This window comes from Oryx dammah, unplaced genomic scaffold, assembly GCF_014754425.2.
Source record: "Oryx dammah isolate SB20612 unplaced genomic scaffold, SCBI_Odam_1.1 HiC_scaffold_28, whole genome shotgun sequence".
Classification (NCBI taxonomy): domain Eukaryota; kingdom Metazoa; phylum Chordata; class Mammalia; order Artiodactyla; family Bovidae; genus Oryx; species Oryx dammah.
In genome coordinates, this window is record NW_024070212.1 from 98,557,480 (window position 1) to 98,583,001 (window position 25,522).

Sequence of the window (25,522 nt, forward strand, 5' to 3'; positions counted from 1 at the left end):
TGGTTTGTGACTACACAGAAAATAGCTCTAAGTAGTGCTCGTAGGGCTCTAGGTGTGGCAGTGCCATTTGTAGTCAGCTGCACTGTTACTAAAGAAACCCTAAAATTGGTGGAATCTGGTGACCAGCTGAGACCTAGTTGTGAGAAGTCCTTTATCTTCATTGGTATAAGCAAGAGCTAGACAGCTGGGAGCTGGAAGGTAGTATCTTATCCCTTCATCAGCCTCCTCTCTTTCCTTAGAATGTTTTAGAAAGTCAAGACTTAGAAAACTGCACCTGTTCCTGGCAGATGGGTTGGGTTGTATCAACTTAGCTACTGTCTCAAGTTGATGGCATACCCTTACCTTGGGCATGCAACTAAAATCAAATTGTTGCTTCCTACTCAGAGAGCATCATGTCTTCTAACTGGAGGGAGGTCATGATCAGTTATTTACCAATCACACAGATATTTCCTACACACCCACATGAGTGTCTTCTGTGCCTGGCACCATGCATGAAGGAATATTCAAGAAAGATAATTTCTGACCACAGATAGTCTGTTGGCAAATAACTGAAGAAAAGTTCATTAGTTCAGTTCAGTCGCTCAGTCGTGTCCGACTCTTTGTGACCCCGTGAATCACAGCACGCCAGGCCTCCCTGTCCAACTCCCGGAGTTCACTCAGACTCACGTCCATCCAGTCAGTGATGCCATCCAGCCATCTCATCCTCTGTCGCCCCCTTCTCCTCCTGCCCCCAATCCCTCCCAGCACAGTCTTTTCTAATAAGTCAACTGTTCGCATGAGGTGGCCAAAGTACTGGAGTTTCAGCTTCAGCATCATTCCCTCCAAAGAAATCCCAGGGCTGATCTCCTTCAGAATGGACTGGTTGGATCTCCTTGCAGAAAAGTTCATAGCATTTTATAATTGAGTGTTTAGCTATAGACTATGTGTTTTCAGCGAAAAAAAATCAGTAGACTAGGGTACCTAGGTTTTCTGGAGGAACTCATCATATTCCATTCTGTGCCCCCAAAATATTTTATCCCATTGTGCTAGTGTGGTTCTGTCTGGGTTTGTCATATTGTATGTATTGTAAAAATGACTACCCTTTTTGGATCTTTAGGGTAAAACCACTGTCCTTTGGTTTTCTTAGTTGATGGTGGGTGTTCCCATGTCAGCTGGCTTGTGATGAGAAACTAGGAATTTAGGAGAAATAATTCTCTGGTATTATTGGGTGTACTTTCTTGGGTCTGAACTTTAGGTGGTGGTGAGAACAAATGACTTTGCAACTGGAAGACAGGCTGGGAACTACACTTTAGGGAATCTCAAGTTGAAGAAAAACAAGCAAATTTTATAAGCCAGACCATCCAATTTGAGAGACTGTATTTATTGCCCTTTTATCCAAATGTTTCAGCTTCACAGTGTTGCAGAGATTAAGGAGAGGTTGTATGTTCACACCTAGACCAGAGCAGCCCCACCCAGGAGACCTGTATGGTGGTGACATTGACCCTAAGAATGAGAAGCCCAAGGGAAAAATAAGGCTAAAGGGACAGAGCAGGGCTTTGAAATTTTCGAATTATCTCCTCATTGTCAGCCTTGAGTCTGAGTTTGATTTCTCTAAGAGCAATAAAAGGTTTACTTATATTTTAGTGTGTACAATTCCAGTTATTTGATGGTTATACTGTGTCTGTGTCTCCCACCAACACATGAGTTTCTCAAGTGCTGTTCTTATTCACCTTTTTCCCCCTAGCACCTAACATAGGGCCTGTCAGAGTAGAGGCTTCCTAGCCCTCTTGCAGAAAATGTACTTGATGGCACAGAGGCCAGAACATCTACTTGAGAACTGAGATTTTGAGTCCCACATCCAGTTTTATTCCACCTCTTTAAATGACTTCAGAGTTCTTGGGCCCTTCATGTCCCTAGGCTATTGACATCAGCCCTGGCTTCTCAGACCAGAGCTAATAAGAGGGATTTAAAATAGTGGCAGTGTGTTTCAGGTGGGTAAACCAGAACAGAGAGAAGCATATGCCATTTTCCAAATGATCCTGGGCCTAGAGTAGTGGCAGAGAGAATCCTAGTTTTCAGAGTGCCTGCTGAAAGTAGTACTCCCTTTGTAGAATTCACACATCAGTGGTTACTGCAACACTGCTTTCAAGAATGAAAAGTCTGTCAGATATAGCTCTTCAGTCTAATTTTATAACTACTTCTAAGAAACAGGCTGATTTAGGTTTGTGCAGTGGCAATGCTGATTACTTAGAAGGAAATGGGAGGTTGTGTGGCTTTAAAAACATTCAGTTCTTGAGCTCCATCAAGAAGTGGCAACAGCCACATGCAGGCTAGAAGCAGTTGATTCCATTGTATGTGAGCCTTGCTCTTAAGGGCAGCTAAGGAGGGCTTCTTTGTTTGTTTTTAAATATATATTTTTTAAAATTAAGAGGATAATTACAGTATTGTGATGGTTCTTGCCATACATCAACATGCATTGGTATTAGCTATACATGTGTCCCCTCCCTCTTGAACGCCCCTCCCAGCTCCCTCCCCATCCCGCTCATCTAGATTTTCACAGAGCACTGGCTTTGGGTTCCCTGTGTCACACATCAAACTCAAGAGAACAGTTTCAGAGACTGAAGAGAACATGAATTAGAAACAGAGTGGATGCTGGAGGATGTAGTGTGTGTGTGTTAGGGCACTCTGTAGTCATTTTTTATAATGAGAACCATCAACAGCCTTTTGGAACCACTTATACTGTGCTGTTAGAGGAGATAGAAATTACTGGAACCTAATCTGTACCATCCATGGGCTCTGAGTCAAGTTGGAGATACAGATATGTGAACAGATTACTTCCCAAGAACTATGGAGAAAGTATAGGATCATATGTTGGAATGGAGAGGAAGGGACAGGATACATTAGAGCAAACCAGATAATCTTCTCCAAGTTGGACTCTAGTTGTCTCTGGGACATTTAGGAGGGCAGTTCAATCTCTGATCTGGCTGTGCTGTGAAAAGAAACTTTTAACCTTTCTTGAGACATAGAATCAGTACTTTCTTTCTAACTGGATTTATGGAGTGACTTTGTTTGGGGTAAGGGGAGAGAGGTGTTGGCACACGGAAAGCCATTTTTTGTTGTTATAGAAATAGCTTTAGTGTAGAGCTAACACTTATAAATGGACCTGGCATTTCTCCGTTTGGGTGGTTTCATCCAGTGCCAGTACAGATGTGCAGCTGTCCTAGGAGCCCTCGGGATCTGCTCTCAGGTGTCTCCCCTGGCCCAGTCCTGAAGGGTTTGTGCTGGCTTACAGAAATGCGTTCATGGCCACCTTTTGAATCTGTCAGCTTGGTCCCCATCATGGAAAGTCGAATGTATGATTAGCGTGTGCCTTTTCACTTGCTTTTGAAAGAAGCTTTATTCTCAGACTTTCACATGACAAACTTTGGCCGAGTTCTTTCTGCATGTCTGTGCTAGGTTAGAGATACAGAGATAATAGGATCAGTCTCTGCCCTTTGAAGAGGCAGACATGTAAGTCTCTCTGCTACGGTGTGATGTATTATAATAAGAGTGAGGACAAAGAGGAATGGGAGCCAGGCGGCAGCAGTGCCTGGGCTCCTCTTTGAACCTGAAAAGGTCACCTCTCACCTCAGGGAAGTCTGACTGGGCCTTTCTTATGTCTGTTGCTTACTCCAGGCATACTTTTGAATAAAGCATTCTTCAGCTTGATTTAATGGACTTTGTATCCCGCACAGCCTGAAAATTAGTCTGGATTCTTCAGAGCCACACAGTGGTCTGAGTTCATAATTTGTGCTCTGTAGTTAGTCTGTACTGCGGCCATGTCCAAGTTGGGTGAGAAATGCAAGCATTACAGTAGGCGCCCTTGGATTAATCAGCTTTGGAGGTGGGGGCTAGCACCCCAGATGAAGGGGTCTTACTGTATTGCCTGCCCAAACAGTGCTGCCTTCTCCATAGGTCTGGGCCTCTGCTTCTGTCTTAATACTACAGTGTTCCTGCCATAGCCTTGCTGTCTCTAGTGGAAAGCTTTTCAACCAGTTTTTCTGGAAAGGTCAGAATCATTAGTGGGGGATCCTATTAGAATCAAGAGACCCACATCTTTACCGCTCATAGTTGTAAGCTTCACTTTTCTCATCTTAAATGTAAAAATCTCAGATCTGCCCACCTGACAAGGTTGTTTGAATCACTTGGACTAGTTTATGAATAGTGTTTTATAATTAATTCGAAAGGTACCACACAGGCAGAAGTAGACAGTCTTTCCCTTGCACAAGCAGCTAGGAAATATTCTCGAAGGCACTTCGCTATTAAGATATTGCTGCTTTGCTGAATCTTTTAGTATATGGCGTACAGCCTATAGCTATAGGAAGGGACTATAGAAACAGACACTTAGGTCAAATGCTAAGGTTAGAGAGAAAAGAATGCAAAGGATACTTTGGAAAAGGATATTGAACCTAACCTGAGGGTACAGAGAAGACTTCTTGGAGAAGGTGATGCATGAGCTGAATCTTGAAAATTGAATTCTACTTAGTAAGTATTGTGTGTGTGTGCTTAGTTGCTTAGTCATGTCTGATTCTTTGTGATCCCCTGGACTGCAGCCTGCCAGGCTCCTCTATCCATGGGGATTCTCTAGGCATAAGTACTGGAGTGCGTTGCCATGCCCTCCTCCAGGGGATTTTCCCAACCCAAGGGTCAAACCCGAGTCTCCCACATTGCAGGCAGATTCTTTATTGACTGAGCCACCAGGGAAGCCCAGATGTGCGAGACCTGGGTTCAGTCCCTGGGTTGGGAAGAGCCTCTGGAAGAGGGTGTGGCAACCCACACTGTGTATGTGGTGGGGTTATGTTCCAGATCAGATCAGACGAACGGCATAAACAAAGGCATAGAGACATGAAACATGAACAGTATGATATGCAGACTGTGAGGCTGAAGTGGTAGGGGATAAGAATTGAAAGCAGAGGAGTCTGATCATATACCATCTAACCTGCATTTTATCTTCTAGATAGGAAATGAAGAACCATTGTAGGCTTCTTTTAAATAAGAGCTTTTTTGAGATATTACTCACATAAAATAAAATTCATCCTTCTAAAGTATACATTTCAGTGGGTTTTAGTATATTCAATTATCACCACTATTAATTTCAAATCTTTTCATCGTTCCAAAAGGAAAACCCCATGCCCTGTTCTCCCCTCCCTTCAGCCTTTGGCAACCACTAATCTTTTTTCAGTTTCTATAGCTTTGCTTAATCTGGACATTTCATAGAAACAGAATCATACAATATATTATTGCTGGCTTTTAAGTAGGTGAGTAACACAGATTTTTGTTTTACAAAGATCATGCTGGCAGAAGTGAGGAAGGTGGATTATGGAGATCAAGCCTAGCCTAGGCAGAGACCATCTGGAATATTGGAGTATTCAGAGGAGGACCTGAATTAAGGCAGTAGTCATGGGGATGAAAAAGGAGGGGGCGATTTGAAAACATTTAGAAGCTAAAATTATTTGGAGTTAAGAGTGGAAAGTCTAGGTGAATCCCAAGTTTCTAGCTTAGCAAACTGTGTGGGAAATGGCAGTACTAGCTGACATAAAAATACAGCTAGAGATTTAGTTTTGGGGGAAAAAGATGGGTTCAGGTTTGTATGTATAGAGTTCAGTGTGAATAATCCAGATGTTGACCAGATATAGACTGGATGTGCAAAGCTGAAGATTGAGAAATAAAGGTCAGTGCTGAAGATATACATTTGGGAGTCATCAGTACAGAAGTGGTAATGAGAAAAGAAATGTGGAATAGTCTCCACAATAGAGCACAAGCTGTAGGCCTAGGAGAACCCTGAGACCATCACCCTTGGGGGGGGGGATGGGAGGAAGGGCCTGCCCTAGAGTGTTCAGAGTAGCCAGAGGTAGAGAAGGCAATCTATAGTGTCACAGAAGCCAGGAGAGAAGAATCAAAAGCAACAGAAATAGCCTGTAATAGCCTGTGATAGCTAGTCTGTTTGCTCCAGGACCACAATGGCTTAGTCTCTACATGCCCAGCATTGATAGGATTCCTGAATCATATATAAAAATGCTGAAGGAAATAATCAGCAATGTCAACAGCAGCAAAATCAAGTAATACTAAGGACTGACTTTGTCTATTGAGTTTAATGCCATGGAACTCAGAGGGATCCTCAGGGAGAACACTTCCAGCAGAAGCCAGTGAGGAAGGGGTGGGAGATGAGGAAGTAAAAACAGCAAGTGTTGCCAGCCAGACTTCACTAGTCTAGACCTCATTAAAGGCAGGCTCAGGAGTTTATTGAAAAACCCCATAGGAGCTAATCTCGGTCAGGGCTCCTCCCCATTTTCCTTATCACCTCAGATACAGACTCCTAAAGTTGGCTCTTTTGGTTTTCAGTATTCCATCTTTGTCTTTAGCTCCAGTGCCTGACTGCTGGCTATGGAGAAGCTTTAAGAGAGGCAGGGGTCACATTCCAAATCAGAGGCAGACTGGACTAGGCAGGCTCACCCATGTTGTGGGGCCCTGATCAACCTTGCCGTAGCCATCTTTCAGTGGCTCAAGAAGCTACTGTAAGTCACTTCCTCCTGGATGGTTGGTCTACAGCGAGTGTACGAGAGGGCTTCATGACTGTGAAGATGGGACAGAAATTGAACAGATTTGATAAGGGCTACCGGCCATGCTCTGTTCCTTACTGCTGCGCCTAAGCTGAATTTCACAGGATTGTTTCTGAAGGCTGTAAAGCCAGTAGTAAACAGGACTTTAGACTGATCCTTGGAGACAGGAGCCTGAGTTGTTGATGAAAGAACAGGGGGAGGGGAGGAAAACAAGCAACAGATCTGAGCCGCCACTGCCTCACAAGCCAGTGCCCAATTGCCTAGACTTTGGCTGTCTAATAGACAGGCTGGCTTAGAACCCATCTTCTCATATATTGTAAAGTCAGGGAGCTGGGGTGGGGGTGGTAGATTGCTGAGCCAGGGGACTGATGGAAGGGCTGAAGCCAGGACAAGCACAAGGACAGGCCTGCTTAGAAGCCAGGGACAGTTATGTATATCAGGAAATGAGGACAGTAGATGTAATGAAATCACAGGCTGCTTCCAGCTCAGAAAAAGAGAGGCCAGAGTAATGGACTACTTTGTACCTGATGTGAAGTAACCAGGTGACTTAGCAATACCTTGGCAACTACGTGCCAAGGTGAGGAAGAGGGAGGGCTAGAGGGCCTTGCCAGTTCCAGAAATGTCCCTGTGAGCCAAGGATCCCTGCTCTCTGCTGCCCCTGGAGGAAGGGGGATGGAATGAGGTGCCTCCTGAGCCAGAGTGGTGAAGGTCCATTTTGAATGATATTTGGGGAGAACTCGTTGCTGCTTTATGTTTAAAGTCATCTGGGTTCATCCTTTCTCTGGAGACAGCAGCATTTGTTCAACAAGCTTGTCTTGAACCTCTCTCATAAATTGAATACTGTGAAGAAGGCCCAAACCCGAATTTGCCCCTGAGAGGCTGATGGCCTCTCTGCTAGGCTGTAAGAGGAAGTGGCAGAGAGGAGTTAAGAAAGCTGAAGGTGAGAACTAGAGAGGTCAGGACTGGAAAGGTAAACTTACCTTAAAGCACACTAAATATTCTGAGGGAAAAAGAATTGGGAGAATATTCCAAATGGAAAGAAAAAGCAAAGGCAAAGGTTTGAAGGGCCTGTTCAGGCTTGTCTGTAAGAAGTTTGGATGAAGCTATGTACATAGGGGCACCAGGGGCTCAGATCACAGAACAGAGCCAGATCATGGAATTTTAATGCCAGAGGAGAGGGTGGTTGTGATCTTGTGGGCAGTGAAAGTTGGTATAGGCTTGGGTACTTGTCCTGTGCATACATTACTTGGCAAGGTCAGGCCTGGTCTTTGAGTCTCTATGTTCTGAGGGAAGAATGAAGGGAGGTCAGGGTCTGATAATCTGTCCTCTTCCACTAGATTATAAGCTCCAGGAGAACGAGGGTTTCTGTTCACTGTGGTATCTTTGATACTTAGAACCTTGCCTAGCACATGGAAAACAAAGATAAATATTTGTGTTTGGAGCATGGTATGAATCCTAGGGCAGCCACCCAAGATCCAGGCCTAACTCATCTCACATGGCTATTAGAGCCCCACTGGGGTCAGCCCAAGAGCATGATTTCACCAAGAAGCAAAAGGACAAGGTACCCTGTGGTAGTAGGGAGGGGTGGTGGGAAACTATGGCTGGCTGGTCCCCTCTTCTGAGCCACATGTCTTCTTCTTTGGGAACCTAGAACTGCCTGATAAAGAGGGATGAAAATGGTTACTCTGCAGTGGTAGCTGACTTTGGCCTGGCTGAGAAGATCCCTGATGTCAGGTGGGTAGCCCTAATGGGTGCTGGGGTCACTGAAGGGACTGAGGCAAAGGGGAAAACTCCAGCGTCGTCTTCAGAGGCTAGGACTTGGTCACAGCCCAATCTCAGCTCCCTAAATTCAGTCATTTCTGGTGTGCCCATCCTTGGGGGAGAGAAATTCCCAACAGTCAGATCTCCCATTGCACCCACCAGTAGCAAGCTCATTTTCCATATAATCTTACCCCACAGCACGGGAAGTGAGAAGCTAGCTGTGGTGGGCTCACCCTTCTGGATGGCACCTGAGGTTCTCCGAGATGAGCCCTACAATGAAAAGGTAAGTCTGGGGAAGGTGAGTCTGGGGACCCCAAGGCCTGATTCTCTGTAGAATCCATTCTTAGCATAAAGTATCTTGGATCACCCTTCACGTATAGGGTAAGGATCTATATCCTTCCTTCAAAATCAGCACTGGTACCTGTCAGCTGCCTGGTGAATGAACTGAATGAAATATGGTCAGTATTTCATTCCACTTCCTGATGGCTCAGTAGTTAAGAATCCCCCTGCAAATGCAGGAGATGTGGGTTTGATCCCTGGGTCAGGAAGATCTCCTGGAGTACAAAATAGCAACCCACTCCAGTATTCTTCCCTGGGAAATCCCACAGAGGAGCCTGGCGGGCTACAGTCCAGAGTCACAAAGAGTTAAGACATGACTGAGCAACTGAGCACATGGTCAGTAGGGCCCAAGCCTGGGCTAGTGAACATGAGAGGGCAGAAACCCCACCTCTTACCCCATCGAGGGAAACTGAGATCTCACTACCCACCAGGCGGACGTGTTCTCTTATGGTATCATCCTCTGTGAGATCATCGCCCGCATCCAGGCTGATCCAGACTATCTTCCCCGAACAGAGGTGAGCTCCAGGATGGGGATCAGTGCCACTGGGATGGGGCTGCTTTCGAGGCCATGGAATTTTTTATTTTCTTGGGGTGGAGTTCCTGGAACTTAGTCTGTGGCTTCTTCTCTGGGGCAGTTCTCCACCTCTCCTGAGCAGGCCAACATGGGTGGAGGGGTTAATGACCTGTCTACCCATGTCCCTGCTCCTTCTCCACCATACCCCTCCACAGAATTTCGGGCTAGACTATGATGCTTTCCAGCACATGGTGGGAGACTGTCCCCCAGACTTTCTGCAGCTCACCTTCAACTGCTGTAATGTGAGTATCTTTTTCTCCTGGGCTTTGGTTGGGGCTGGCTGAACCCTGTTCACCTGGTTAGGACCACAGGGAGAGGCTGCTAATTAGCCTCATGAGGGACTTCTTTCTCAATGATGAGTGGCAGTGCCTATGTTCCTTCCTCTGTGCCTGTTGGACTCTGGCCCAGAGCCTTGGACCAAGGAAAGGAAAATTGCTTTGTATTATCAAGTCCTCAGCTTGTAATGTAAACCTACTACCCCTTTTCTTGGATATTGATGGAGCTTTGGTCAGGTTTTAGTTGGACCATGCATCCAACTGGTCCAAGGCCCATAAGAAAGGCTCTTGTTAGCATTTTAGGTCTGGGGCCGCACCTCCCAGTTACGACTAAGGGGTAGCTGGGACTGGTCCAGGTGGCTTCCAGAAACATGTTAGCTGCAGAACTCAACAAAGAATAGAACCAACCAATGTGAACACCCACTTTTGGAGGGTTCTATGCCAAATAAGGGGACAAGACATAGAAAGGCCGCTGAGATAGGGGAGGGTACTAGACAATAGCATCTTCCCTGACCTTCACTCTGGGCTCAGTCTTATGGTCTGGAACCTTCAAAAAAGATCTCTTAGATACACATCTGACTCTCAAAAGATGCCAGAAACAGACTCAAATACCATCCTCGGGATGGAAGATAGGAGGTCAGGGCTAATGGCTGCTGTGGATGACTACAGATGGACCCCAAACTACGCCCATCCTTTGTGGAGATTGGGAAGACCTTGGAGGAAATTCTGAGCCGCCTACAGGAGGAAGAGCTGGAGAGGGACAGGAAGCTGCAGCCCACAGCCAAGGGTAAGAAATGAAACCAGAAGGTCCAGCCTGAACCCATGGGAGGATATTAGGATGGTGGGGGGCAAAAGGGCTTCCACTCTAGGGCTGTGATCACAGGATCGCATGTACAGAAGAAAGGCAAAAAAGCAGGGGATGATGGGAAAAGTCATGGAGCTCTGTGCTAGCATACCGCCTCCCTTCTGAGTCTGTTTTCTCATTGTTGAATGGGGACAACAGTATCTACCTTTGCTTTCTCAAGTGGTAATACTTTGTTATGACTAGAAACGCTGACTTGACTCACTATTCTTCAGGACTCTTGGAGAAAGGACCTGGGGTGAAGCAACTAAGCTTACTGGATGACAAGATACCTCCTAAGTCCCCACACCCAAGACGTACCATCTGGCTGTCTCGAAGCCAGTCAGACATTTTCTCCAATAAGCCGCCACGTACAGTGAATGTCTTGGATCCCTACTACCAGCCACAACGAGTTGGTGCTGCCCGAGCCCCCAAAATCAATCCTTTCAGTACTCGCCAGGACCTCAAAGGTGGCAAGATCAAGTTCTTTGACCTGCCCAGCAAATCTGTCATCTCCCTGGTATTTGACCTGGATGCACCAGGGCCTGGAACAATGCCCATGGCTGACTGGCAGGAGCCCCTGGGCCCACCTGCTCGCCGGTGGCGTTCTTTGCCTAGTTCACCTGAGTTCTTGCATCAGGAGGCTTGTCCATTTGTGGGCCGGGAAGAATCACTATCTGATGGGCCCCCACCACGCCTCAGCAGTCACAAGTACAGAGTAAGGGAGATCCCACCATTCCGAACATCTGCCCAGCCAGCTGCTCCAGCCCATGAGGCCATGGACTGCTCCAACCCCCAGGAAGAAAATGGTTTTGGGCCCAGGCCCCAGGGAGTCAGTCCATGCCTTGCAGGTGGCCCTGAGGAGATGGAGGTGGAAGAAAGGCCAAGAGACTTGGCTCCAGTCCCTTTCTCTGTCTCAGGCATGGGCCTGAGGACCCAGGGAGAACAGGATGGGTGAGCAGAGTTCATCCCCACCTCACCTTGGGGACAGACCTTCAGCTGAAGCCACAAGGCCCCCTTGGTGCAAAGCCTAGACTCTTCCCCAGGGCCCACAGAGCACGCAAGCTAAGCCAAGCCAGACTCATCTGTGAGGCTCCCACTGCCCAGTGGCTATGTGAGGTGAGGTAGCCATGAGAGACATTCCTAGATAGGGCCAATGGCTGATACGAAGCCTCTGAAATCCAGCAAGGAGCTCTGGCTCCCACCAGATCCCCGAGACTTCCCAACAGGACCAGAGGATTCCTAGTTCCTGTGAGCTGGCAGGCAGCTATTACCCCAGGTTCTTCTCCTACCCCGGGTCTGTTTCTTGCCCTTTCCTGGGGCATATAAGCTAATGGATGGAACCTGGAGCTGACCAGGAGATCATAAAGGGCATGGCTATGTCTCAGACCTGAAGACTGGGGTGCTTCTTGCCAGAATGTCTAAGACACTTGAATAATAATTGCTGTTTGCACTTACTGCACAGCCAGACCATGTCACTACATTTCTATGCAAGGCAAGGCAGAGTGGTGGTCATGGCTCTCAGCTAACCTATTCAAAGATCTTTTCCAGTTGATTAATCTATTTTCATATTTATGAAGGAGTCTTAATGTTCTGCCCTAAAAGACTTTCAACCTTGTGGTTGGGAGTGGGGCTGATTTTGTAGGCCCTAGGGCCTGCTCTGTCAATTTGTCGACACATGATACACCCAACTGGTTTTATACATGGACTGATTTCTTCCCTTTCTGCTATGGCCGGAGCTATGGGAACAGTCTGTCCTAATAGAACCACAATAAGAACCAAAGATGAAGCTAGTCAGATATTTTCATATCTTGTTTCTGGTTTTTTTTTTTTTTTTTTTGGGGTAAAACTTTCCCAGGACACTTTAAGATTTAAAAATGAATAAAGTCGGTGTTACAGGTGCTGGTCAGCCTTCTTACTTGTACCCTTGTTCTTCAGCCTCTGGGGTAAAGGCAGAAATGCCAGAGCAGTGCAACAGTGTCTCTGCCAGGACCCCATCCTTTCCCCGAGTAGTTGGGATTAAGTCACTCACAGGCTAAAGGGATCCAGACCCCTCTGACCCACTCTCAGCTTCTCTTCCTAGGCCCTGAGTGCTGTGTAGAAGTTGGGTCAGCTGCTGCCCCAAGCCAGCTTCATCTTCTGGTTGTGGGCTTTGGAAGAACGGGAAAACTGGCTCTTAACCACTGTGAGGGGGACAGCTTTGCCACTCAGGTATACCTTGTTGTGACATTCAGGTAGCCATGGTTCAGAGCTACAGGGCTGGGATCCTTGGCTCACTCCCACATAGGCCATCACATAACCTGTCATAAAGGCGTCAAAACCAGCCCGATGCAGTCCATCCCCAGGCACTGGGTTAGGACTGACTTGCCTCTCTGGCGCTTCTGAGATGGCCATGTCAGTTGTGTCTTGCCTCTCTGGCGCTTCTGAGGTGGCCATGTCAGTTGTGTCTTGCCTCTCTGGCGCTTCTGAGGTGGCCATGTCAGTTGTAACTTGCCTTTCTGGTGTGTCTGAGGTGGCCATGTCAGTTGTCTCAGCACTTGTTGCTTTAGGCTCCATCTCCAGGTCATTTGTGTGACCTTGCTCTGAGCCAGGTTGGGTCCCAGTCTCATCCTCAGCCACCTCCTGCTCAGTTTCCTCAGGCTTGACGTTGTCCTTACAGACCTGCTTGGTGGGAGGACTATCTTCAGCTTCCCTAGAAGGCTGTTTCCCAGGCAGGCCCAGCAAAGCCCTCCGCCGTTTTTCCTTACGTCGTCTCCGTCGCCTCTTGTCCTCCAGCGCAGCTTCATCAGTGTCAATGATAAGGTCAATGTCATGGGACCGAGGACACTGTGGTCCCAGGGGGCACCAACCATAGGCCTAGAGGTAGGAAAGAAGCTTAGAGAGGGTTTCCAGGCATCAAAGTCCCTTCCCCAGTAAATGGGCAGGTGTGCTCACCGAGAAGTTGTCACAGATGCTGGTGGAATGAGTACGGTAGGTGGGGGGCGGCGCACAGCAGCGGTAGTCAATATGGGCCCTCATGTTAGAAGGATAGCTACAGAACTCCAGGGTCAGATGTGGGCTGCCAGCTGCCCGCTGCTTCCCATTTTCCCGCTCACTGCAACATCACAAAAGGATATAGGTCCACTAGCATGTAAGCTCCGTGAGAGTAGGGGTTTTTGTCTGTTCTGTTCACTGCTGAACGCTTGGCACTAAAGCAGTGCCTGGCCCATGGTAGGCACTCACTGAATATCTTAAGTGAATGAAATAATCAGGCTTATGCCAGGCCCCACCCCATTCCCTCAACCAGTCCCTCACCATTTCCGGAAGGCATATTCTAGGTAGGAGGCCAGAAAGCGGGCATGAAACTCAGCAGCGTATTTGGTGTCATAAATGCCAGCGGGGAACATTTCACAAAGGTCAGCAGTGAAGGTTCCCAAGTTCTCAGGCAGGTGTGCGTAAAAGTTCTGGTAGAGGAACACCAAGTCTATCAGACCGTTGTGTAGTACCAGGGGCCGGCGGGCCCGGATCAGCTCCAGGAACAGTGTCCTCACTGACTGCCTCTGACTCTCATCCCCCTAGGTGGAAAGAAAGGGGTCATCAAGAAGGATAGAGTGCCTTAGGGAACCTCTTTTGCAGGACACCTGTCCCAGGCAGCCTCACCTGGAAAGTTTTCCTTTGCTTTCATCTAATTTACTGCTATTCACCAGTATATCAATCTTGTTTCTCCAGCTCTGTCACTGGTGAGCCCCCATACTCTCTAAGAAGCAGATCCTCCCCAGTGTACCCAGCCTAGAGTAGTAAGAAACGAATTCACAGAAGAGGCAGTCTCAAGGCTGAAGATCTACCTTGTCATTGCCCTTGTGGTAGGGGATTCCCTGAGCGTACTGCCGGTTGAAGTTGAAGCCATGCTGTACCAGGAACTGCACAGACTTTGGTTCTATGACATACTCTTCCATGCACAGTAGGGTCAGATTGAACACTTGGGCCAGGTATGAGTATTCACCCTGGGAGAAAAAGAGATCTGCTACATCCAGGCTTAGGAGAAAAAAAATCTCATAGCTGATGTTCCTCAGTATCTTAATCCCTCCTTCCCTTGCCACAGATCAGGGATGGGGGTAAGAGTAACCCATACCTTGTCTGGCTGCTGCTTGAAGCAGGCGAGGCCCAGCGAGAGGATGGAACGGGTCCTGGCAGCATGACACACGGCCTTGTAACGTTCCTCGATGCACCTTGGGGTTGGGTTTGGGGGTGGCTGTGGCTGGGAGTTAGCCTCATGAAAGACCCAAACCACCCAGGACTGTGACCTCCACTCCAGGGTTGAGGTCTGCCCTTCCTGGCAAGGCTAGGACTAAAGAGATCAGGGCTTATACTTACTGGTTCAGCAAACATTTTCTGTCCCCAAGCCCACTCAGTTCCTATGGATCAGTAAAGGGAGAGCTGTTAGGTTCTGCAGTACCAGCCCTTTAACCACCACCTGCTCTCCCAGTTCCCTAGCTCTCACCGTGTCCACAGCCACAAAGTTAGCGGTCTTTATGGCCAGGAGGAGGGATGGCCACATCTCCTTGAAGTTGTCACTTTGCACATCCACCACGGGAACCTGGACTACTAGCTCCTCCCCAGATTTTGTGCTTTGGCTGACACCATCTGGAGATAAGAAGGGTGATGGATATTAATGCTCAGGAAAGAGCCAAGAGAACAGACACCAAGCTAGGCCATGGCTAGGGGCAGCTTCCCCCTCAAGAGTTATATTGCATATGCTTTATACACAGGATTGGAGTGAACAGTGCCCTGAATTTGGGGAGAGAAAGCTTGGGTCTTCCAGTGGCTGATGTAAAATTCTAGGAAAATATTTCCCCTTAGCATCAAAACCTGTAATAGTGGAAGACTGAGCTAGATAATCTGTTGAGGTTCCTTTTCCCCATATCCTGTAGGAAATATTTTGCAAGGTTTGAGGACTTCAGGCCCGTTGATATCCCACAACGCTCTGTTACCGTTCCCATGGTGCCTCATAGCCACAAGCAGCAGTAGCCAGGTTGCGCCAGAGCCTAATAGATAACGCCCCAATCCGTCCCACTTCCTGTGGACCACAACTCCCAACTTCCCCCAATTAACAGCGCTATAAACTCCAAACTACATCTCCCGACATGCCCCCAGTGGTCCAGCCTCCCAACACTCCAGGCTTTTGGAGGTGGGACCGCGGTGCACACCGGGATATGTAGTCTCCTCGTGGCTGATTCAAAAGGAAGGCGCTAGTCCTCTGAAACTTGAGGCCGGTTTCTTAGAACTACGAGTCCGAGGCCCTCCGCTGCCTCGGAGCACACAGGCTTTGAAAACAGCCCCTGGGAAAGCCACTCACCGTCTGAGACCGCGGGAGCTGAGGCTGCGCCATCGTCACGGTCGGCGGCCATGACACCACGGGTCCCTCGCCAGTATAGTCACTGGGCACGGGGGACTTCCGCTTCGTCTCCTGTCTCGGTTCCTGCAGTCGGGGATGGGGCGGGGTCTCATGCCCAGAGTCGCCGAACGGTCGGACTTCCTTTAAGATCTCCTGGGTCTGGTGCGGAAGAGGCAGCCTGGCGCGCGCTGGAATCCTATTGGCCGGCGTGGATCGGCTCGCCGCCAAAATTGGCCGGGGCCACGCCCCCTGGAGTTCGCCGTTGAGCTTGGCGCGGGAGATCAGGCGGGAGGTAATTCGTTCTTCCCGTGCGATCCGGCGGGAACGCAGGCTTTTGCGTTACGCTGTCTTCACCGACTCTGCCGCGGGGTGGGGTTTGGGGCTTTTATGTCTGTAGAGGATGAGATGATACCTGAGCTAAGCTTAAAGCAACCGTAGGAGTTATGCAGACTAGAGAGTGTGCGGGGGAAAAGGATTTGGGAAGGCAAGCTCCTAGGAAGGGTGGAGAGCTGGTTGCATTCCAGCAAGTGAAAGGAGCTGGGGAGGGGGACAGGAGATGAGGCTGCGGAGGGTGAAAGCGACCGCTGGCGGGGACATTTTTGAAACAATAGACGCGCGTGATAATAAGGACTTGAATTAGGCTCCAGCAGTGACAGCTTGTAAGCAATTAAGAGTTATAGTTGTTCCTGAGGGGTTTTGGATTTGATTTCTGCTACTAAGAGTTGTCCCTACCGTAGAGCAGAACTTTCCCAAGAGTTCCACCAAGGACTCAACCTTTTCTCTCTCTGATTATTTGCTGTTTCCAGTTCATCCTTTCTCTCTACTGAATCTTTGCGTCATCATTCTGAACTGTTGGGATTTCTCCCATTCTGGAAAAAAGGGGTACTTTTAATGCAATTTGCCTGGCACTGTGCACAACAGTCAACAAAAGACAGCCAAGTTTCTTTCATGGAATTTTACAGTTAAGTGGGGAAAGCAGACACTGATCAAAGAATCACAAATAAACATGAAAATATGATTGGTATAAGAGCAACAATGGAGAAGTACAGAAGAGGGTAAGACTGGGGGGGATCTGATTTGGACATTTAAGTCTAGACCTGAAGAGTGAATAAATGTTAGGTAAAACAGAAGAGCTGTTCAAGCAGAGGAAATGAACTGGGTGAGCCTCAAGGTGGACAGACACTTGGGAATTGAAGCAACTATTTCAGGCAAACATGGCTGGGCTTCCCTGGTGGCTCAGAGGTTAAAGCGTCTGCCTGCAATGTGGGAGACTCGGGTTCGATCCTTGGGTTGGGAAGATCCCCTAGAGAAGGAAATGGCAACCCACTCCAGTATTCTTGCCTGGAGAATCCCATGGAGAGAAGAGCCTGGTAGGCTACAGTCCACGGGGTCACAAAGAGTTGGACATGACTGAGTGACTTCACTTTTATGGCTGGAGTGCAGTGGGTGAGGGGATGAGGCAGGTTGAGCTGTTTGTATCCTGCAAAGATACATTAAGAGAATTGGCTCCTGAGAGCAATCGGTGTGACAGCCAAAGTCCTCCGGTGGCCTACAAGGTACTTTGTAATCCTATTCCCCCCACCTTGTTTGAAATGGCACCCACTCCAGTATTCTTGCCTGGAGAAGTTCATGGATAGAGGAGCCTGGAGGGCTACAGTCACAAAATGACTGAGCCACTTTCAGTTTCCCCTTCTTTACCTCTTTGACCTCACCTGCTACTCACCCCTTCCATTTCTAACCACACTGACTTCCTCAGTCTACAAACACACCAGTAATCCTGCTTAGGGCCTTTGGACTAGCTTCTCAGGATGCCTTTCCCACAGGTAGTCATCCATATGAATAACTCCTTTAACTGCTTTAAGTCATTGGTCAAGTATTGCTCTAACAAGGCCCACTTTGACCACATTTTTTAACATTGCAACATTCCACCACCCTCACTTATTTCTTATCCCCTTCACAAGTCTACTTTGACTGTTTATGCTAGTTTTTATCACCTAACATCCTATATAATTGGCTGATTTTGTGCATTATTTTTTGTAGACCCCATAAACTTTATGAAGGCCCAAACCTTTGATGTTTTATTTATTGAAGTAGTCCAAGTACCTAAAACTGCTTGGCACATAGTAGGCACTCCATAAGGAATTATGGAAGTCAGTGAGTTTGGTCAAGGAACTTTTGCTAGGAAGTGGGTGTGTCTTGCGAATGGGATTGGAGGAAGAAGAGAGAACATTCCTCCATATAATGGGATAAAGGAGAAGGAAAGTACAGATGGAGGGAAGCTTATGCATTGGTTCTTTTTTCCTGAAGGCAGAAGCAAGCTCTTTTGATGAAAATGAGGTGTGAAGCATAGCTAGAATATGGAAGCAGCCTAGATGTCCATCAACACATAAGTGGATAAAGAAATTGTGATATATATACACAATGGAATATTGCTGCTAAGTCACTTCAGTCGTGTCCGACTCTGTACAACCCCATAGATGGCAGCCCACCAGGCTCCCCCGTCCCTGGGATTCTCCAGGCAAGAACACTGGAGTGGGTTGCCATTGCCTTCTCCAATGCATGAAAGTGAAAAGTGAAGTCGCTCAGTTGTGTCCAACTCTTAGCGACCCCATGGACTGCAGCCTACCAGGCTCCTCCATCCATGGGATTTGCCAGGCAAGAGTGCTGGAGTGGGGTGCCATTGCCTTCCCTGAATGGAATATTACTCAGCCATAAAAAGGAACACATTTGAGTCAGTTCTAAAGAGGTGGATGAACCTAGAACATATTATACAGAGTGAAGTGAGTCAGAAAGAGAAAGATAAATACTGTATTCTAACACATATATATTGAATCTAGAAAAAATGGTACTGAAAAATTTATTTACAGGGCAACAGTGGAGAAACAGACATAGAGAATAGACTTATGGACATTGGAAGAGGGGAGGAGAGGGTGAGATATATGGAAAGAGTAACATGGAAACTTATATTACCATATATAAAATAGATAGCCAACAGGAATTTGCTGTATGGCTCAGGAAACTCAAACAGGGGCTCTGTATTAACCCACAGGGTTGGGATGGGAAGGGAGTTTCAAAAGGGAGGGATATATGTATACCTATGGCTGATTCAAATCGCCAACATCCGCTGGATCATCAAAAAAGCAAGAGAGTTCCAGAAAAACATCTATTTCTGCTTTATTGACTATGCCAAAGCCTTGGATCACAATAAACTGTGGAAAATTCTGAAAGACATGAATACCAGACCACCTGACCTGCCTCTTGAGAAACCTGTATGCAGGTCAGGAAGCAACAGTTAGAACTGGATATGGAACAACAAACTGGTTCCAAATAGGAAAAGGAGTACATCAAGGCTGATATTGTCACCCTGGTTATTTAACTTATATGCAGAGTACATCATGAGAAATGCTGGGCTGGAGGAAGCACAAGCTGGAATCAAGATTGCCAGAAGAAATATCAATAACCTCAGATATGCAGATGACACCACCCTTATGGCAGAAAGTGAAGAAGAACTAAAGAGTCTCTTGATGAAAGTGAAAGAGGAGAGGGAAAAAGTTGGCTTAAAGCTCAACATTTAGAAAACTAAGATCATGGCATCCGGTCCCATCACTTCATGGCAGATAGATGGGGAAACAGTGGAAACAGTGGCTGACTTTATTTTTCTGGGCTCCAAAATCACTGAAGATGGTGATTGCATCCATGAAATTAAAAGATGCTTACTCCTTGGAAGGAAAGTTATGACCAACCTAGACAGCATATTAAAAAGCAGAGACATTACTTTACCAACAAAGGTCCATCTAGTCAAGGCTATGGTTTTTCCAGTGGTCATATATGGATGTGAGAGTTGGACTATAGAGAAAGCTGAGCGCCGAAGAATTGATGCTTTTGAAGTGTGCTGTTGGAGAAGACTCTTGAGAGTCCCTTGGACTGCAAGGAGATCCAACCAGTCCATCCTAAAGGAGATCAGTCCTGGGTGTTCATTGGAAGGACTGATGTTGAAGCTCAAACTCCAGTACTTTGGCCACCTGATGTGAAGAGCTGACTCATTGGAAAAGACCCTGATGCTGGGAAAGATTGAGGGCAGGAGGGGAAGGGGACGACAGAGGATGAGATGGTTGGATGGCATCACTGAATTGATGGACATGGGTTTGGGTGGATTCTGGGAGTTGGTGATGGACAGGGAGGCCTGACATTCATGGGGTCGCAGACTCAGACGTGACTGAGCAACTGAACTGAATGGCTGATTCATGTTGAGGTTTGACAGAGAACAGCAAAATTCTGTAAAGCAATTATCCTTTAATTAAAAAAAAAGAAAATCAGGTGTGAAGCAAAAAGTTTGAGGAGAGGGTTTGAACCAGAGTTTCAGCAGGGACTGCAGCAGAGCCAAGTATAGCTCTGCAGGCAGACCTTTGGAGTTTGAATCAAAAAGTTGCTTAATCACAAGCGTCAGCTTCTTCGTAACTGAAATGGAGGTAATCCTAGAACATACCTCATGAGATTGTTAAAGAGACTGAGTAAGAACTCTGGTAAAGCATTTACATTGGGTCTGGCATGTATATCACTCACTAACTTAGCTGTTAGATAAAAGGTAAAATCAGCAGCCAGAATAGTTAGGGAGCAGTGAAGATCAACCAGATGTTTTCTCATTACTAGTGGATAAGCAGCTGTGATTTACTAAATCAGTAGAAGATTAGAAATAAAAATAGCTCATTTCCCCCTCTTCCCAACTTGCCATCTGCTCTCAGGCAAATCTTTTACCCTCTCTGATCTTTAGTTTCTCTGTTTTCTTTTTCCCTTGCATTTTATTTTTAAAATCATCACTGAGGTTTCTCCTTTCTATAGGATGAAGGTTTAGACTAGATGATTACTAAAGGCTGTTTCATGGATCACCAGTCCAGGTTCAATGCATGAGACAGGGTGCTCAGGGCTAGTGCATTGGGATGACCCAGAGGGATGGGATGGGGAGGGAGGTGGGAGGGGGGTTCAGGATGGGGAACACATGTAAACCCATGGCTGATTCATGTCAATGTATGGCAAAAACCACTACAATATTGTAAAGTAACTAGCCTCCAATTAAAATTAAAAAAAAAAAAAAGGCTGTTTCAGTGTAAATGTGCTACATCTCTAAGGAGATAAACCTCTTACACCTGAGCTCCCAGGGATACACATATGCTCCTGCACAGGAGGCTTTGGTCCTTGACTCAGCCCAGCTCTGACCTCTTATTTAATGTCTCCAGGTGTATACTAATGCTGGTTCTACTAAGGCCACTTGCAGAAGTTCAGCCCTACTGGTCATACCTCAGTACCACAGCCAGCCAAGAGTAAGTAAGCCCGTGAGCATCTGGGGAGTGCTTGAGAAAAGCTAGACACTTTATATGAATGGTGTGGGGAGGGAGGTAGCTTTACCCTCTACAGGACCCTAAGATTCAGCCTCATGGTGACTGACATACTTTGGCTGGGCCATTCTGTTCTAGCTGATCATGAAGAAGCCACGAGCAGCTGTGGGGAATCGAAGTGGTCGCAGGAAGCAGGCATCCAGCCAGGAGGGAAAGGAGAAATGTGCCTTTGGTAGCAGCCAGGCCAAGCTGTCTGCCCCCAGTGGTGAGGATCTGGGTCCTAATCAGACTCAGGGGCTGGTTTAATTGGCCGTGAAAGGGGGCAAATTCAGGCTGAGAAGAGAGCATGGTATGTATCAAGTCATTAGGGGACTAATTAAGGATCTAATTCTGACTTTGCTCTGTACTTTGGGATAATTGCTCTGTATAGATGCTTTCTATCAGTGACATGGAGCAGTAGTTTGTGCATTTCCTTCCTCACTTGGCTTTCATGGGATCCAACGAGTTTATCAGCCTGAGCGTGTTCTGTGAATGGGAAGGCCCTCCACAGGTGTATGTTTGGCAGAAACTTGGATTTTCATTATGATCCAGAGACAAAGGAGCCAGGGGTACCTCCCTGGGGAAATAAAGGCTAGAAACTTGACGTAGGCTACAAAACCCTGGAGCCTCCCAGTCTGCGCTCAATCAAGGGATTGGAGTGGGGGTGTCCACTTAAGCCTTAAGTGGACAGCCTAAAACCAGGCCTCTGGTGCACAGCCTGTGCAGGGATGATCCCTGAGTTTTCTGAAACCCCAGCAGGGCCAGCCAGGCAGCAGAAGGCGTTATTGCAGGCCTCTGTCTCCCCATACCATCTATTCAGAGATGTGGCCGAGGTCACAGCCTTCCAGGAGAGCTTGCTGGGCTGGTATGACCGAAAGAAGCGGGACCTACCCTGGAGAAGGCTGGTAGGAGGACAATGGATGTGAGGGGGTAGGTAGGAGACTGGTGCCCAGCGCCTTCCACACTAACTGCCCATCTGGCATTGCATTGGCAGGTGGAGGGTGAGGTGGACCTAGACAGGCGGGCATACGCTGGTGAGTACATTTCCTTGGAGCAGGGTTGCTTTGCCTAGACGGCCTCAGGTTTGGGGTCTAGGAGCTGTGGGCTAAGAGTAGGGCAGCCAGCGGTGTCCTCATGCCAGCCCCTCTTCCCCAGTGTGGGTCTCAGAGGTCATGCTGCAGCAGACCCAGGTTGCCACGGTGATCAACTATTATACCCGATGGATGCAGGTGACTTCCGGGAACAGAGGGATGGGTCAGTCATGGTCCAGACCCCAGATGACTCCTTGGGGGTGGGGATAAAATAAGGCCTCCTCCACTTCCTTCACCTTTGGCCTCATCTCTTTTTGTCTGCCTTCGGGCTATAGAAGTGGCCAACGCTGCAGGACCTGGCCAGTGCTTCCCTGGAGGTGAGAACCACCCTAGGGTAGGGGGAATGGGGACTACTGAGGACCTATCCCTGACTCCTCTGACCTCTGACCCCACGCACAGGAAGTTAACCAACTCTGGGCCGGCCTGGGCTATTACTCTCGAGGCCGGTGGCTACAGGAAGGAGCCCGGAAGGTAAGGGGTTGACGAGGGGTCTGGAAGCTCCAGGACCTTGGGTGCCTCGTAACCATGAACCTTCCCATTCCAATCAGGTGGTAGAGGAGCTAGGGGGCCACATGCCACGTACAGCAGAGACCCTGCAGCAGTTCCTACCTGGGGTAGGGCGGTACACAGCCGGAGCTATTGCTTCCATAGCCTTTGGCCAGGTGAGCCCACCGCCCACCCCCATATTGTACGTGCCCACCTTCCTCCCAGACCAGGCTGACTCCGGACTCCTCTGTGCCAGGCCGCCGGAGTGGTGGATGGGAACGTCATACGGGTGCTGTGCCGTGTCCGAGCCATAGGTGCTGATCCTGGCAGCACTCTTGTCTCCCAGCACCTCTGGTAGGATACTAGGGTAAAGGGGAAGATTGGAAAAGGTGTCTCCAAAGGGTCTTTGGCTCAGAGCAATATTCCCTTCTTGTAGGAGCCTAGCCCAGCAGCTGGTGGACCCAGCCCGGCCAGGGGACTTTAACCAAGCAGCCATGGAGTTGGGGGCCATAGTGTGCACCGCGCAGCGCCCACTCTGCAGCCACTGCCCTGTGCAGAGCCTGTGCCGGGCACGCCAGAGGGTGAGCCGCCCAAGGAAGGGAGGCAGTCAGGGGTCCTAGGGAGTGACCACTGCCCCATGGCATCCTGCCCTGTCTGTGCCTCTCAGGTGGAGCGGGAGCAGCTCTCAGCCTCACAGAACCTGCCCGGCAGTTGTGATGTGGAGGAGTGTGGTGAGTGGCAGCCCCAGCCCTTCCCTCTGCTGTCAGGAAGCTGCCTGTGGCAGCCTCATTCCCTTTCATCCTACAACCGAGTCAGATTCTACAGAGCTGGGCAAAGACCTGCTGTTTGGGCTTGGCGCCTGAGCCCACTTGGCCTGAGTGAGGCTCTTGATCTCTCTTCCCAGCTCCCAATACTGGACAATGCCCGCTGTGTGCGCCTCCCACAGAGCCCTGGGACCAAACCCTGGGAGTAACCAACTTTCCCAGAAAGGCCAGCCGCAAGCCGCCCAGGGAGGAGTGCTCTGCCATCTGTGTTCTGGAGCAGCCCAAGGCTCTTGGGGGTGCCCGCATTCTGCTGGTGCAGAGGCCCAACTCAGGTACCTGGACCCTGGGAGTGCAGCGAGGTGGCATGAGCAACAGGGAAGAAATGGAGGCAGCAGCAGCTAAGGCCCCACCCACGCCTGGCTGCCCTTCCTCTCAGGTCTGCTGGCAGGACTGTGGGAGTTCCCATCGGTGAGTGTGAATGCGGAAGCCTCAGGGCAGCATCAGCAGCAGGCTCTGCTGCAGGAACTGCAGAGTTGGGTGGGGCCCCTCCCGGACACGCGCCTTCAGCACCTGGGGCAGGTGAGTGAGGAGAGGAGTGACCAGGAATGATGGCTTCAGTGGCCACATCTCCAGGTCTGTTTCAGTCTCCTGGCACCCCCTAGGTGGTCCACACGTTCTCTCACATCAAGATGACATACCAAGTATACGGTCAGGTCCTGGAAGAACACACCCCAGTGACCATTGTACCACCTGGTGCTCGCTGGCTGACCCGGGAGGACTTTTACACTGCAGCCGTCTCCACCGCCATGAAAAAGGCACTACCTTTGTTGTCTTTGTTGGGTTTTTTCCTGTTCCCTGCATGTTCTAAGTAAACCTGTTACTATATAAACAAATGAAAAACATAACTTAAACAAAAGGGCTGGGGCATGAAGTTAAGGATAGAATACAGAGGTTTGTCTCTTTGTGGGAAAGATGCCAGCCCTGCACTTCCCTCTTCTCGTCTAGGTGTTCCGCATGTATGAGGGCCAACAGCCTGGCACCTGCAAGGTGAGTTTCTTGGCCCTCACCCAGCCATCTCTCCCCAGGGCCAAATCTACAGGTTTTCAGTGAGTTAAGTGATGCATGTTTGGGTGAACAGTCTGCATGACAGAGTTCACTGGGGCAAGAGGAATAGTTCTTGACCTGAAGACCTTACAGGTAGAGAGGGGACAGGAGCAAATGATGGAGACAGTAGAGTCACAGTGTGTGAAATGTTTGTACTCACTTTTGTGGGATATGAAGTGGGGAGCTATCGTTTCTATCTGGGAGACAAGAATCAGGAATGGATGCTTGGAAGAAGCAGCTGGTAATCTAGGTCCTAGAACTAAATCATTTTCTCCAGGTTTGGAAGGAGAATCAGCAGTAAAGATATTCTTTCCTGGCCCAAGAGTAGTATGAGCCAAGGTGAAGTACCATACAGCCTGTGAGCTGTTGGATTAGTTGGAGTTGTTAGCAGGACTGGCCCAGGCCAGTGAAGGCCCTGAAGGATTTTAGGTGGAGAGAGGAGTCAGATTTGCCTATTAGGAAGACTACCTCAGGCTGCCTTTTAAAGAATTGATTGATTGAAGAGTTAGACACTGGAAACAGGATGGAAGCTTTACAGTACTAAGGCTAAAATCTGAGCTAGATCAGTGGTATGGGGGGGCGAGGTGGAAGGAAGACTCTACTGTCACCTTGGTGTTTCCTTCCTTCGTCTTCTGCACAGGGTTCCAAAAGATCCCAGGTGGCTACCCTGTCCAAACGGAAAAAGCCCAGTCCAGGCCAGCAGGTCCTGGAGAGTTTCTTTCGGCCCCACGTCCCCACTGATGCACCCAGCCTCAACACTGCAGCCCAGTGATGCCTCCACCCCGCCGAGAATCCTGTTTAATAAAATGCTTATTTTTGTAGTCATTCTGGAGGCTTCCCACCCTCTCCTGAGCCTCTTCATTCCTCACCTCTGAGGGACCCAGAAAGTGGTAGAGCTCTGTTTGGTGCTGACTTCTGTTGAGCTCGTAGCCAGCCCTGGGCAGATGGAGGAGGGGGGTGTTC

The 25,522-nt window shown here is 48.4% G+C and overlaps 3 protein-coding genes across 9 annotated transcripts in view; 2 read left to right on the plus strand and 1 right to left on the minus strand.

Moving 5' to 3' along the window:
• Positions 1-12,277, plus strand: part of TESK2 (testis associated actin remodelling kinase 2) — a 137,322-nt gene extending 125,045 nt beyond the window's left edge. The window contains exons 6-11 of one of the 2 annotated variants that reach the window (XM_040231309.1): positions 8,230-8,312; positions 8,538-8,622; positions 9,110-9,193; positions 9,408-9,494; positions 10,197-10,314; positions 10,605-12,277. In XM_040231309.1, the coding sequence (XP_040087243.1) occupies positions 8,230-8,312; positions 8,538-8,622; positions 9,110-9,193; positions 9,408-9,494; positions 10,197-10,314; positions 10,605-11,326 (1,179 nt within the window). In that variant the 3' untranslated portion in view covers positions 11,327-12,277. The remainder of the gene's footprint in view (positions 1-8,229; positions 8,313-8,537; positions 8,623-9,109; positions 9,194-9,407; positions 9,495-10,196; positions 10,315-10,604) is intronic. The other variant, XM_040231310.1, reaches the window with a different exon arrangement.
• Positions 12,190-15,938, minus strand: TOE1 (target of EGR1, exonuclease). 3 transcript variants are annotated; one of them, XM_040231312.1, is made up of 9 exons: positions 15,704-15,883; positions 14,849-14,991; positions 14,722-14,762; positions 14,480-14,576; positions 14,193-14,351; positions 13,663-13,922; positions 13,303-13,462; positions 12,779-13,224; positions 12,211-12,736 (listed from the first exon to the last, which is right to left on the minus strand). In XM_040231312.1, exons 1-9 carry the CDS (start codon positions 15,753-15,755, stop codon positions 12,478-12,480), a joined length of 1,617 nt encoding a protein of 538 aa, XP_040087246.1. In that variant the 5' UTR covers positions 15,756-15,883; the 3' UTR covers positions 12,211-12,477. The 3 variants fall into 3 exon arrangements, with proteins under 3 accessions (XP_040087245.1, XP_040087246.1, XP_040087247.1); XM_040231311.1 differs by having other exon boundaries at positions 12,190-13,224; positions 15,704-15,938; XM_040231313.1 differs by lacking the exon at positions 15,704-15,883 and adding an exon at positions 15,217-15,313 and having other exon boundaries at positions 12,211-13,224.
• MUTYH (mutY DNA glycosylase) lies at positions 15,538-25,386 on the plus strand. Of its 4 annotated transcripts, none has more exons than XM_040231314.1 (17): positions 15,538-16,034; positions 20,977-21,060; positions 21,214-21,340; positions 21,871-22,019; positions 22,109-22,148; positions 22,270-22,343; positions 22,481-22,522; positions 22,605-22,676; positions 22,754-22,867; positions 22,948-23,045; positions 23,128-23,272; positions 23,359-23,422; positions 23,596-23,787; positions 23,892-24,034; positions 24,118-24,270; positions 24,461-24,502; positions 25,200-25,386. In XM_040231314.1, the coding sequence occupies exons 3-17, from the start codon at positions 21,220-21,222 to the stop codon at positions 25,329-25,331; spliced, it is 1,581 nt and encodes a 526-aa protein (XP_040087248.1). In that variant the 5' UTR covers positions 15,538-16,034; positions 20,977-21,060; positions 21,214-21,219; the 3' UTR covers positions 25,332-25,386. The 4 variants fall into 4 exon arrangements, with proteins under 4 accessions (XP_040087248.1, XP_040087251.1, XP_040087249.1 ...); XM_040231317.1 differs by having other exon boundaries at positions 15,950-16,034; positions 21,832-22,019; positions 25,200-25,385; XM_040231315.1 differs by having other exon boundaries at positions 15,950-16,034; positions 21,874-22,019; positions 25,200-25,385.
• The last annotated feature ends 136 nt before the right edge of the window (positions 25,387-25,522 follow it).

Bases quoted from the DNA above. Each gene is read 5' to 3' on its own strand.
- TOE1 (XM_040231311.1), bottom strand. From the start codon at position 15,755: ATGGCCGCCGACCGTGACGATGGCGCAGCCTCAGCTCCCGCGGTCTCA. The intron at 14,352-14,479 runs GTATGGGTTACT...TTTTTCTCCCAG, and splicing joins TCAAGCAGCAGCCAGACAAG to GGTGAATACTCATACCTGGC. The intron at 13,463-13,662 runs GTGAGGGACTGG...GTGATGTTGCAG, and splicing joins GAATATGCCTTCCGGAAATG to TGAGCGGGAAAATGGGAAGC.
- MUTYH (XM_040231317.1), top strand. From the start codon at position 21,220: ATGAAGAAGCCACGAGCAGCTGTGGGGAATCGAAGTGGTCGCAGGAAG. The intron at 23,046-23,127 runs GTAGGATACTAG...CCCTTCTTGTAG, and splicing joins CTTGTCTCCCAGCACCTCTG to GAGCCTAGCCCAGCAGCTGG. The intron at 24,503-25,199 runs GTGAGTTTCTTG...TCTTCTGCACAG, and splicing joins AACAGCCTGGCACCTGCAAG to GGTTCCAAAAGATCCCAGGT.